Source organism: Sporothrix schenckii, assembly GCF_000961545.1.
Source record: "Sporothrix schenckii 1099-18 chromosome Unknown Cont44, whole genome shotgun sequence".
In the NCBI taxonomy this organism is placed as follows: Eukaryota; Fungi; Ascomycota; class Sordariomycetes; order Ophiostomatales; family Ophiostomataceae; genus Sporothrix; species Sporothrix schenckii.
Window position 1 is genome coordinate 3,353,107 of NW_015971145.1, and position 12,415 is coordinate 3,365,521.

Genomic DNA, 12,415 nt, shown 5'->3' on the forward strand with positions numbered 1-12,415 from the left:
ATCGCCAACCCGGTCGTCAGACATACTTTGATTGCTGCAATTCCAGTGGCTGCGACCTCACTCTTTGCAACATTGCCATCCACTACACTTGCCACCATGCTGCCTCTGACACCGTACACTACGACCATGGGTCTCAGCGGCCTGAAGCTCAACCTGGCGGTAGCTTTCATTGCCACATGCGCCTTTTGGCTGTTTGGATACGACATGAGCGTCATGGTGAGACCGCATCCTGTCTTTTACCCGCACGACGAACAGACATACAGACATACTGACCCGCATCGGTCCATCTCCCAGGGTGGCGTCATCACCGAAGAGCCATTTACCTCCGTCTTCCCTGAAATGAACGTGCCGCTGACCCAGGGCATCGTGATTGCTGCGTTTGAGCTGGGTGCGCTCGTGGGCGCCCTGGCCTGCCTGGACGTCGGCGACCGTCTGGGACGCCGGGCCACGGTGTGGTTTGGTATGCTCTTCATGCTCGTCGGCGGCACCCTCCAGACGTCGGCGTGGCATGTGGCGCAGATGGTGACCGGCCGCGTCATCAGCGGCATCGGCCTCGGTCTGCAGGTGGCCACCGTGCCGTCGTGGCAGGCAGAGTGCGCCAAGCCGCACAGCCGGGGCCGCTGGGTCATGATCGAGGGCGGTCTGCAGACGTTTGGCGTCGCGTGTGGACAGCTGATTGGGTGGGGCTTCTACTATGTGCGTAGACAGGCCCAGTGGCGCATTCCCGTCGGCATCCAGCTTGTCCCGGCTCTCATTGTCTTTGTATTTATCAACTTCCTCCCCGAGTCGCCGCGGTGGCTCATCAAGCACGGCAAACTGGACGAGGTGCGTTATTGCTCTGTGACACCCGACAACCTGCCATCCTACGACCTGCTCACCTAGCTGACTAGCTGACTCTTTCTTCTTCTCCCCCCCGCATAGGCAACGTACAACCTTGCAAAGCTGCGCGGCCTGCGCGAGGACGATCCGGCGGTGCAGGACGAGCGCGCACACATTGTCGCCTCCTTCGAGGCACAGGCGAAGCTGGCCCCCTTTGCGTACCGTGAGCTGTGGCAAAACGGCCCGTCCAGGACGCTGTACCGCGTGGCCATTGGCGTCTTTATCCAGTCGGCGCAGCAGCTGAGTGGCGTCAACTTGGTGTCGACGTATGCCAACAAGATCCTGCAGGAGTCCTTTGACCTCGACGCCGGCCTCGCCCACATGATTTCGGCCATGGGCGGCTTGGAATACGCGCTGTGCTCCCTGCTGTCCGTCCTGCTGATCGAGGGCCTCGGCCGCCGCCGCGCCTTTCTGTTCACCGCCACGGGCATGGCCGTCTGCTTCTGCGTCATTGCCGGCCTGCAGAGCACGGCGGTGCGGGCCAACCAGCTGGCCGCGGCCGGCTTGCTCTTCCTCTTTAACACCTTCTTTGGACTGGCCTGGGTCGGCGGCCCGTTCTTGTACAGCGCCGAGATTGCGCCCCTGCGCTGCCGTGCCCAGGCCAACGCTCTGGCCAGCGCCGGCAACTGGCTGTTTTGCTTCATGGTCGTCATGATTATTCCGCCGGCCTTTGCCAAAATTGGCTGGAAGACGGTAAGCCCGCTGTACCTGCCCGCTCTACCCGCCCGTTGTACCTTGGACAGTTCTTTTTTCGTTTCGGTTGCACTAACAACCTCGTTCTTTACACAGTACATTATCTTTGCCATCCTCAACGCCCTGTTCGTCCCCATCATCTATTTCTTCCTCGTCGAAACCAAGAAGAGGAGCTTGGAAGAACTTGTAAGTCACTTTGCGTATGGCGAATCATCATGGGGCCAAATTGTGTTTTGCCAAGTTACTGACGAACAGGATGTTGTCTTTGCTGCGGGTGGCAACCCCGTCAAGAAGGAGAAAGCATTGCCCCATAACATTCCCATCGAGGAAGCGTGCCAAATCTTTGGCCTGGTGAACGGAGTCGATGTGACCGAGGTGTCCCCTGAGGACAAGGCGTCGGTTTAAGAGAGGCTGAGGTTTGGGGTGTAGGTTACACAACATCCAACTAGTTCCTAAAAAGCGGTTGAACGACAGGAGCATTTTAAATGTTGCACAATTGGACAGTACTGCGATCAATTGACCTATGAGCTGGTGAATGCCAGGGCTGTTTGAAATTAGATCCCAGGCGACTGCTGCTACGCTGATTTACGTATCTCTCTAGTTGGAATATATACGGGAGATGAAAAGATGTGCATTAGAGGAGCTTAAGGGGACTGGACAACTGAGGTTTTTTTCCTTCCGGGGCCGTTGTAAATTGTACGTTCAACATTGGCAGTCGCACGTGAGACTATACGCGCCGATTAATAACGCAAACACGACCAAAGTGGCATATTTGTCACCATTCACTTTTAATTAAGCTCTGCTTTTTCCTTTGTCTGTTTCGGCGTTGGTATTAACTTTTTTAAGGTGGTCACTACTTTCAGAGCTTGATGGCAGGCTAAACCAGTTTGGCATACGTCCCTTTATTCTGCTAGCCTTGTTTTTCCCCAGAACTCGTTTCTTCTTATTCTTTTGCCAAACTTCACTTAGGACGACCAACTTGTTTTCCTAACAACCTTGTACGTTGCCACCACCACACCATGTCATCCTTCCCAACTGCCATATCAAAGTATATCCGTGGGCCTAGCTCACGGGCCAAACGAGGTGGGTTTCTTTCTTTCTTTTTTTGCTTGTGCTTTGTCTTTCACCTTCTTTCGTTTCCCAACTGACCGCCAAAGCTTGTAACCAATGCCGTGACAGCCATGTGCGCTGCGATGGCAGCCAGCCCTGCGCCTTCTGCAGGCAACGGAACACCCCGTGCTCATTTCGGACGGAGCCACTGTTCACTGCCAACGAGTGGAACCCTGAGAGCCTTATGCTGCCACCCCTGTCGCCGTCACAACACACCCTGCGGGCTGCGATGTCAGGCTGTAAGTGGATATTGCCGGATCATGATGGATCAAGAAACGTCGGTGTCGCCCCGATACTTTGCTGACACAGACACCGTAGTTGACTGGGTCGACGAGACGGACAGTGTTGCCGACCTCTACAAACGTGTAGATGTCGATGCCGATGCGGATGCGAACCAAAACAACCTCTCTTCGAAACTGTCGTTGAAACTAACCGCTAAACTTCCATCCAAAATGCCATCGCCTACGCACCACCCACACACCACAGCCGGCCTGCCGTCGAGCATGCCTCTGCCGCGGCCCATCACCGACCCTACAGACGCGTTTTACATGTCGCGCTACGCCGAGTTCATTGGCCCTCGCTTTGACCTCTTTGACGATGGCGCTCGGTATTTTTCCATCGAGGTACCTCTAATGGCTCTCCACAACCGTCTGTTGCGTCTCGCCTGCCTCGCGGCGGCCGCCGTCCAGTTGTCGCTGGAGACCGGCCGGGGCAAGCACAATGTGCTTGCCTACTACGACGAGGCCCTGCGTCTGCTCTCTGCTCACCTCGATTGTCCGAGCTACGACCCGGCCGTCTTTGCGAGCTGTCTGCTCATCGCCCACTGTGAAATGGTGGAGAGCAAGACAGGCGACTGGCAGCTCCATCTGCGCGGCACCGGTGACCTCGTCGCCCTGCAAAAGTGGCACGGCCGCAGCGGTGGCTTGGCCGAGGCGGTACGTGATTCCTCCCCATCCCCATCCCCATCCCCATTGCAGCCGGGAACGTCCTGTTTCTGCCATACTCTTCTCAATAACACTGACGCCCTTGCACATCCACGGATCGACTTTACCTCCAGTGCTTCTGGATATATTGTCGCATGATGATCTTAGCATCTCTCTCGTCCGCTCGCCCCACCCTCATCCCTCCGACAGAATGGCTCCCTGGCGGCGTCTTCGACGACCCGCAGCGCTGGACGCTGCACGCCTGGCAGAAAAAAGTTGTCTTCCTTTTGGGCAGCGTCCACCACTTCTGGTTCCGCAGCCGCCACGGCCAGACCAGTGCGCCGCTGGAGTCGACGATGCGCCGCGCCTGGTCGGACCTCGGCGACCAGCTGCGCCGCCACGAGCTAGCGGCTCCGCCCGCCTGCACTCCTATCAGCGCCGTGCCCGCCACCGTGGACTGCCCGTTTGACCTAGTCCGCTACATCGCGGGCCCCATTTCCGCTGCCTGGCAGATGCTGCATACCGCGCACCTGCTCCATGCTCTCGCGGAGCCCCCCGGCACCGGTACGGGTCCCGATACCGATACCAATCCCCGGAGCCGACGGGCTCTTTTGGCGTCACCACGTGTCGCCAACACGGCCCTCGCCCTGGCGCGCCAGGTTGTGAGCAATTCACTCGCCAACCGCAGTCTTGTGGCGTGGGCCAACGCGGTCCAGCTGCTTGGCGTCGCCGGCGCCTGTCTTGTCAGCGACGCCGAGCGAGACGCGTGCACCCTGGTCCTCGAGCAGATGGAGACGCTGACGGGCTGGAACACCCGCACCACCGTCCAGCACCTTCAGCGCGCTTGGCTCGCCGGTGGAACAGACCTGGGCACGTTACTGTACAATGTATGGGCAAATGAAGGTGTAGGGACCGAAGGTACATGATGAAGAATGAAGAAATGCGGTATCGGACGTCAATGTTCGTTGTAGTTGCATTGTTGTGGGCAGATAAACAGCACTTCATTGATTCGTACGTCGTTCCAAATGCAATTGCAAATCTAGTATACTAATACAGTGGTATGGTCCGGTTGCAGATGTGCCCGTGGTAGATGAGCCGGTGCAAAAAAAAGCCCTACGCCGGGTCCCGTCCCCGACTGGCCGCAATTGTTTCCTTTTTCTTTGTCTCAACAACGCGACAAATGGTCATACATCCTTGCCACGCACGAGGTTTCGTTCACTGCCTTCACGGCTCGTCTTCCCATCCCCGTCGTCGAGAATCTCAAACGTGTGCTGTACGTAGATGTCGCGGTCGTTGCTGCCCGACGGGTTGCGGCCGGTGCCGGACGCCGTGGCTTTGCGGTTGAAGGAATTCATGCCAAACGCATCGCCACGCTGGCTGTTGGGGCCATAGCCGGTGCCGCGGCTTCTGTTGCCGCTGTTGCCAGAGGATCCGAGCAGCTTGGGTGCGATCCGGGACACGAATGGCTTGAGGGCGGGCGCAGACGCGCAGATGATGGCGACATTGATCTCGATGTTCTGTCTTGTTAGCGACTCCGGACGACGGTCAACGACAAAATGCAGGTGGGCGTGGACAACTTACGCTCCACATGGCGATATCGACACCGGCAACTGCGAGGAAGGACTGTTAGCAACGGCAAGGAAATAATTTATGCGTGATACAGTAATCGTGGTCCACTTACATGTTGTGTCTGGAGAGACCGAGATGGACAAGAGAGAGCGGAGACGAATAATGGATGTGATGCAAACACTAGGAGGGAAGCAGGATTAGCAGGTTGCCAGCACGCGATGACATAAAATGAATGTCTGGTGTGCAACGTACACTGTGCCAAAGGCGAAGATGACCATGAGAATGACCTTCTGGCGCGTGGGAATCTGAAGGCCCTTGATCAAGGGCATGGGGAGAAGAATAATGGCAATGTCGGTCGCAATGTTGATCGAGGCGTTGGAGAACCAGAAGGCGAGCTTGTTGAGGCAGTGGCCTTCACCCACGCCCCAGAAGTACTGGACGGGGACGCACATAAAGACCGAGCCGAAAAAGGCCCAGCAGCCGTAGATGCCCAGGAAGATGAGGAAAAAGAAGCAGATCCGCTGGACAATGGCCACAGCGAACACATGCTTGTACTGGAAGATGATGGACAGCTTGCTGAAAATCAACGACAGATTGTAGACGGGAATCGTCGCCCAGAGGCACTGCGAGGCCGCCGGCGTCAGTACTTTGTCCGGGTGCGGTCGGCGAGTTGGCGACATCGGGACACGGGCCTACCTGGAAGAACTTTTCGAGGTGCTCCTCGGGAACGTCGCCGATGTGCTGGCCAAGGCCGTACTTGACCTCTGAAGGGATGTCAGCACAACACCAAGCAGAATGGGTCGTATGAACAACATGCAGTGCACTTACGAAGCATCTCGACGGTAAGAAAGCCAATGGAAGCAGCCTGTCAATGGGGCCTGTCAGCAACACAGCAAAATGCTGATTGTGGGAAAGATCACCACATGTCATGGGTATGTTCGTGATCCTGATCGTGGGGCACCGATGCTACGATGTCGATGCAACGATGTCGACGCAACGATGTCGACGCAACAAAGAGCCAACGAACGAAGCATTGTCCATCTGGCGAGGACCCGGGAACATCGAGGGCGGTTGGAACGCAATCGAACGGAAAGGGACGCAAAACGCACCAAGGAAACAACAATCAAGTAGTCCTCAACGCTCACAAGCCGGACGATGTGGCTCCGCGTGTACAGGCGAAGAAGGACCACGAGAAAGCTCAGAGCCGCGAAGAAGTTGCTCGTAATCACGACATGCTGGACAACTTGGGGGCCGAACATGTTGCCTGGATTGGGGGGGATCGGTCTTTGCGTGCTGTTTGGCCCCGGATCTGTGCAACGCTGCTGTTCGAGATGTGATCTTTGACGAGACGGGAGAGTTCAGAAAGAGTGACGATCGAGGACGGACTCGGAGACGAAAGGCGAAGGCGGTGGTCGGCTCTAATACTCCTGATTCGAGAGGCAGCGAGCTAGCTGGTACGGAACCCGTTCCAACCTTCTGGATCTGGAAGTCACACTTGGTTGCAGTCTCCGTCGATACCACGATTTGAGCAGAACCAAAAGTTTCGACGACCTGGAATCTGCGTTTCTTCATGTTAAATTGTGTGCCTTTTCTTGCACCTGCAGTACTAGATACCACCCAAGACAAGGAGGGGCGGAAACTTGAACATTGGAGCCGATGGGCCCCTGTCAAAATCAATGTGTACGAAGTACTTTGTCAGATGCATTTCGTACTCTGCATGTTGCAATACGGTTTCCAGGCCAGGCCCAACAATCAAACTGGCCCGGTCACGAAAAAGGGGGGTGGGGGCGGACCTATCCTCCCATCCCCTGATTTTTTTGACTTTCTGGGCGCTGTGTCAGTGTATTGTAAGATAGCATGCAAGTGACTGATCCAGTACAATGTACAATTCTTGTGTACATATGCGGCAGGGGTACTTTTGTACATACATCGTACATGTACGGACAAAAGGCTTTACAAAATACTCCATGTGGGCGACAACCGATTGGCAAAGCGAGGCAGCTTACGTCGATACGACAATCATTTCTCAAGAAGGATGTAGGAGCGGGGGCCATTTATGGGTCTTCACCAGGATGCATTCAGGGGCCATCCCCAACTTGGTATCTTGCCAACTACTACACTACGGAGGACACCCAGACACGTACATGTGCCACCGCACGACATCCATGTTTGGATGCTCCCACCCTTGACAAAAAGAGTCCAAGACTATGGGAGGGATTTAGACTGATAACGAGTGGGTACAGTGCAAGGACTACCCTTGCCTCCAGCTGCTACGTTCGCCCAGGGGGGATAAAATCGGAAACAAAAGAAAACTTAAGGCTATGAAGAGGGTCATAGAAAAGGCGATGTAGGGGCAAGTTCCAGAAGTCCAGAAGGGAGTGACATTGGCCAGGCGACATTTTCGATTTAAAATCTGACTGCGATATCCACGCAAGGCTATGACTGTTTTGGGACGCCGTGCGACCAGTTCCTTGGCCTGTAAGAGATTTGCGATATTTTTCTTCCCGTGAGCCGTCTTCAAAACAGGACAATTCTTTCCTGGGACGCCTCCATGGACACGTCGATCTTGGGCGTTGTTTTGATTTCCGTTTCCTTTTCCCATCTTCGCCAGATCAGTTAACGATCTTCCAATCCGTTCAGCCGTCTTTATTTTATTTTATTTTATTTCTTGCGGACGAGGTAACAATTGCAAATATGCAGTTGCTACTTAATCCTTCCCTACCCCTGAAAGTTGGCCAATGAGCCGAATCGCTACAATACTGGCTTGCCTGCACGAATCCGGAGTGAAAATATCCTCGTGGGGTTGTATGTGATACTTTGCAGAACCTCTGGAGGCCAGCTGAATGCACCTTTCGTTGCCACAACTGCAATTAGACTCGCCAAGTTCCCGACAAAACGACAAGGCGATACAGATACCCGTTTTGTCGTCCGCTGCGTGGCTTGCAGCGATTGCTGTCTTACAATCGGGAATTATGAGTTTTCCACGCTGAGCTGCGAATGCGCCAACTCGCATTGCTCAACGGCAAAACACCAAAACGCAACAGACCGGAGCAGCACCTGAACTTACCCGGTCTCGCACAGCGCTAGTGCATTGTTCAGTGGACTAGTTCTGTTTTAAGAATGGAGGACGCTGCAGACACCCCACGCCCCCATTTCAGCTCTGTTGAGCTCACTAGCCAGACCAACCCAGACCATCAGCCAAAGCGAGCACGTACTTTCGGAGCTGTCTTCCGCGAGCGAACAAAGTATGGTACTGGCACATCCTACGCTGTTAGAGTCCAGCGGCCATGCGAGTCCTTGCAACAGTGTGGCAGGGACAGGGACAGAAACCAACAGCCTGGTGGCCGGAGTGATTATCTGGTCGGCCGAGACACAATTGGCAAGGCCCTCGGAGGGCCAAGGACAAAAGGCCTAGTACATGGAGCAGGGGTAACAGGATCAAGATCACCCCTGTAAACTACTTAACTTTGGGAATTTTCGCATAAACCTAGCAGGCGAATCCACCCTGGTCCACCTTTTTCGCCGCAGTGGATGCGCTGTGGATGCTGCCGTCCACTAAAATCCGCACACTAGGAGACCAGGTCTGCGCTAATGCTGCGCGCTTTGACTAAAGCCACGGTCGAGGCTAGTCGCAGACAACAGTGTAAAGGGGCTGCAACGTTCCGCCATCTTTTGTTGCTGTTTTTGCAAGGGGACAGAGATGCATGTACCCTACGAATCTCCTGGCGTACGAAGTAGACCTTGGGATATTGTCACTGCACCGTTTCGCCTTCCCCTTGTTTTACTTTACGCGGCCCTTCATTTATCTCTCCTTTTTATCTAGATATCTCTTTTTCCATCTGCCTGCCGGCGGCAGCCGCCGGAGCGAATCCAATAGTACATCAAGGAGCCATTGAATATTCACGAAGAAAGCCGTACAAGTCACCAAATACAACGACAACAACGGCAGCAACGGCGGGGTTCCGTCGTTTATATCGAGTAATAAAAAGGGGTATACCATGTTTTGGCTAGCTTGGTTGGAATACTTGGTACAACATACAAATGGAAATACTAGGCTGTAGCACTCTGTAAAAATGTCTCGATTGGCAGACTACCCCGGTACAAGCCCCCACTTAGTGATACAAGTCCTCGGCCTTCTCGGCCGGAGCATCAATGTGGTTGTTGAACTCCTTCTTGGGGTCAATCAAGAAAATGGCAGCTGAAAAAAGTCAGTTTGCAGTCCAATGGCACACCGTATTGTAGTATACGAAAGAGGAGTGTGACTTACCAATGGCGGCAACAACTGTAAACGAGCCAGCCGCAACCCACACCCAGCGGAATGCGACACTGTACGTGGACTTGAGCGCACCAACGGCCGCGTTAATGATATCCGGCGAGATGCCCGGCACAGCAAGCAACGCCGTCGTGTCCTGGGCCGCAAGAGCACCGATCAAGGCGCCCAGAGATGTCTCCGGCAGGCCGAGGGGAAGGACGGCACCGGCAATGTTGGCTCCGAGGTTCTTGTTGAGTTCTCCGGAGAGAATGGCATTGTCTGTTTCGTTAGTTCTGGCTTTTGGATTGTTTGGATTGGCTGGATTGGTTGGAGTGGTGGACGGTCTTCTACTTGGTGTCTTCCTGACCCACCAAGGACAACTTACAAATAGCGAGGCCGATCGAGCCACCGAGCGAGCGCATGCCGATCATGAGGCCGCTGGTAATTGCGATAAGCTCGCGGGGCGTCGAAAGCTGGGCAACTGTCACCAGCGCACAGAGGCAAATGCCAAGTCCCAGGCCCAAGAATACCGGGTAGCCCCAAACGTTGCGCGCGCTGGTGGCCGACGGCGTCGCCGTGGCCATGAGAATGAAGAAGATGACCATGGACACGAACGCAGCAAAGGCCGGCCAGCGCACGTTTTTGGTTTTGGAGCAGTAGAAGCCGGCAAAGATGGCGCTGACGCCGTACACAATCATGTTGATCGTGTAGCGCAGACCGGTGCGCAGCGAGTCCGTCTCGTAGAGCACGCTGGCTTCGTAGGCAAAGTAGTTGTTGGCGGCAAAGAAGACGAGGCCTTCCACAAAGACACAGCCGAGGGCAATGGCAAAGTTGCGGTGCGTAAACAGGTCGTGGTGCAGCATGCCGTCTTTCTTAAAGAAAATCTCGTAGACGATGAGGCCGATGAGCAGGGCCAGGCCGACAGCGAACGTGGCAGACGTGTGCGGGTCCGACCACGGGTACGGGTTCTGCGACCACGACAGGCCGATGCAGAACAGCACCAAGCTGGAGGACAGCAGCGCGTAGCCGATCCAGTCCAGCTTGGCCAGCTTCTCGCTGTTGGTGAAGTTGAGCTGGTTGGCCGTCTTGGGCGGCGTGTACAGCACGGCCGTGAGGATCGTGGCGACGGCAAAGACGGCCGTGGCCATGTACCAGTAGTTGCGGAAGCCGGCGGCGTTGCCGTTGCGCGTCATGGCACCGCCCACCAGGAGCGCCACGACGCCACCCAGGGCGGCCGACAAATTGGCGGTGCCCTGGGCCCACGGACGGTACCGGCGCGGCAGGACTTCCGAGGCCACGGCATGGAGCAGCGGCTGGGCGCCGTACGCAATGCCCGTCACGGTGAAGCCTGCAATGGCCATGCCGACGCTGTTGGCGCGGGCCACGACGATGGAGCCAACAACACCGCACAGCGTGAGGACAATGAGGAACCAGCGACGGCCCCAGTAGTCCGCCGCCTGGGACACGACCGGCGACAGGACGCTTGTCAGGATGGCAATTGTCGACGTCAGCCAAACACTGTTGGAGGCGCCGCCAACAACTTGAACGACCGTTTGGGCTTGCTATGGTATATTGGGTTAGAAAACACGTTTTCGTCACATTGTGGTCGCTGGAGGCCACTTACAGCACCGGCGCCGACGACGTTGACGAGCTGCGCAAAGTAGATGAAGCAGACGGCAAACACGACCAAGAATGTCTTTGCGTGCAGCTGCGGTGCCGGCTCGTCCTCGACGGACGGCTCAGAGCTCTGCGCCGACTTGGGTAGTCCATCTTGCGATGCATCGGCAGGCTGGTCCGTCTTCTCGTGGACGACCACGCTGGAGTCGGCGGTCGCGGTTGGATCAGCAGACGCCATCGCGACTCAAACAAAAGACGACTTTGCAGATGCAGACTCGGGAAAGGCAAGGGGTAGGCAAGAGTTGGGGCCAAAAAAAAAAAACCAAAGAAGAAGAAAAAAGAAAGACGAAAAGAGCAAACGAAAAAGAAAAGCGGAAACAAAAGCAAGACAGCGATTCTAAAAGGAGTGTAAAAAGCAAAAAGAAGGAAAGGATCAACAAAAAGCATGCACAACAGCCGGGGGAAAAACGTGGGCAAAACGTGTGGGAGAACGTGCAGCTGCGAACAAAGATGGGGTTTCTCTCATTTCTTAAGAAAAAAAAAAAAAATATGCCCAATAAATCCGGGTCCCAAATCAAACCCAGCACCAGCAGCAGCCCAGCACCTTGCCACGTTCTTGGCGTTGCACGGATTTCTCGACGGTCGTGCAAATCTGGCAGGCAAGACAATGTGCGCCGGGTCATGGAGTGCCGAGCTGCAATGTAGTATTTCGCTGTCCGAGTCTGCAACGCTGAGAATGTCTGTGACATGTCGCATTCTTACCTTACACAAACAGCTGCAGAAGAGCGTCTCTCGAGAAGGATCCTCCGCGTGGGGTGCCACTCCCAGCGTAACTGTTGCACCAGTCGTATCTTACGAACCGGATGCACAGAAGCTGCCAGAGAAACAAATGATTACGGAGCCAATATTGGCCCAATCTGCTCAAAGCCTGTCGTGCCATTTGCTGATATTTTGTTTTTTCGTTATTTTGCTGCTGGGTATCGACTGCTCCACTCTATTCGCAATTTAGCGAGAAACATACTAACAGAACTCAGTATGAATGCTCGGAGAATAGCTCAGTCGTCGGTCGGGTGGCGCTGTTAGGACCTGAGGTGGGGAACAAAATTAGGGGGCCGGGGGGCTTCGAGAAGCTATTTGTCTTAGCGACAGGGGACGACGCGACTACGACGTTAGTGTGCGCTAGCAAAATGTCTCAGTAGAGTAGCAGCTTCCTTGGCCTAGAGCGAGTCGGCCCTGACAAGTACGTCGAGGTAAGCTGGCAAAATACGACTCCGTTCTCGTAGGCAAACGAGAGTGTTCTCGAGTAATTTGAATTCACCACCCCACTGAACGAGATAACGAACCCACTGTAGAACTGGATCTAGGCCTTGCA

General features: G+C 55.1%; 6 protein-coding genes across 6 annotated transcripts; 4 read left to right on the forward strand and 2 right to left on the reverse strand.

The window, feature by feature from the left end:
• Window positions 1–96: 96 nt before the first annotated feature.
• Window positions 97–1,977, forward strand: SPSK_08875 (uncharacterized protein; the record flags this gene model as incomplete). The annotated part of the gene is made up of 3 exons (XM_016735461.1): window positions 97–825; window positions 922–1,572; window positions 1,669–1,977. The coding sequence occupies 3 exons, from the start codon at window positions 97–99 to the stop codon at window positions 1,975–1,977; spliced, it is 1,689 nt and encodes a 562-aa protein (XP_016587833.1).
• A 614-nt stretch (window positions 1,978–2,591) lies between these two features.
• Window positions 2,592–4,531, forward strand: SPSK_10870 (C6 zinc finger domain protein; the record flags this gene model as incomplete). Its single annotated transcript, XM_016737123.1, has 4 exons — window positions 2,592–2,655; window positions 2,730–2,921; window positions 3,001–3,617; window positions 3,740–4,531. The coding sequence occupies 4 exons, from the start codon at window positions 2,592–2,594 to the stop codon at window positions 4,529–4,531; spliced, it is 1,665 nt and encodes a 554-aa protein (XP_016587834.1).
• Window positions 4,532–4,789: 258 nt separating this feature from the next.
• On the reverse strand, window positions 4,790–6,009 carry SPSK_09383 (uncharacterized protein; the record flags this gene model as incomplete). Its single annotated transcript, XM_016735956.1, has 6 exons — window positions 4,790–5,122; window positions 5,187–5,215; window positions 5,287–5,354; window positions 5,427–5,797; window positions 5,871–5,938; window positions 6,003–6,009. The coding sequence occupies 6 exons, from the start codon at window positions 6,007–6,009 to the stop codon at window positions 4,790–4,792; spliced, it is 876 nt and encodes a 291-aa protein (XP_016587835.1).
• A 136-nt stretch (window positions 6,010–6,145) lies between these two features.
• Window positions 6,146–6,511, forward strand: SPSK_10047 (uncharacterized protein; the record flags this gene model as incomplete). Its single annotated transcript, XM_016736608.1, has 1 exon — window positions 6,146–6,511. The coding sequence occupies one exon, from the start codon at window positions 6,146–6,148 to the stop codon at window positions 6,509–6,511; it is 366 nt and encodes a 121-aa protein (XP_016587836.1).
• A 1,783-nt stretch (window positions 6,512–8,294) lies between these two features.
• SPSK_09950 (uncharacterized protein) lies at window positions 8,295–8,785 on the forward strand (the record flags this gene model as incomplete). Its single annotated transcript, XM_016736517.1, has 2 exons — window positions 8,295–8,603; window positions 8,669–8,785. The coding sequence occupies 2 exons, from the start codon at window positions 8,295–8,297 to the stop codon at window positions 8,783–8,785; spliced, it is 426 nt and encodes a 141-aa protein (XP_016587837.1).
• A 501-nt stretch (window positions 8,786–9,286) lies between these two features.
• Window positions 9,287–11,281, reverse strand: SPSK_08797 (siderophore iron transporter; the record flags this gene model as incomplete). Its single annotated transcript, XM_016735384.1, has 4 exons — window positions 9,287–9,372; window positions 9,442–9,705; window positions 9,812–10,988; window positions 11,051–11,281. The coding sequence occupies 4 exons, from the start codon at window positions 11,279–11,281 to the stop codon at window positions 9,287–9,289; spliced, it is 1,758 nt and encodes a 585-aa protein (XP_016587838.1).
• Between the last annotated feature and the right edge of the window lie 1,134 nt (window positions 11,282–12,415).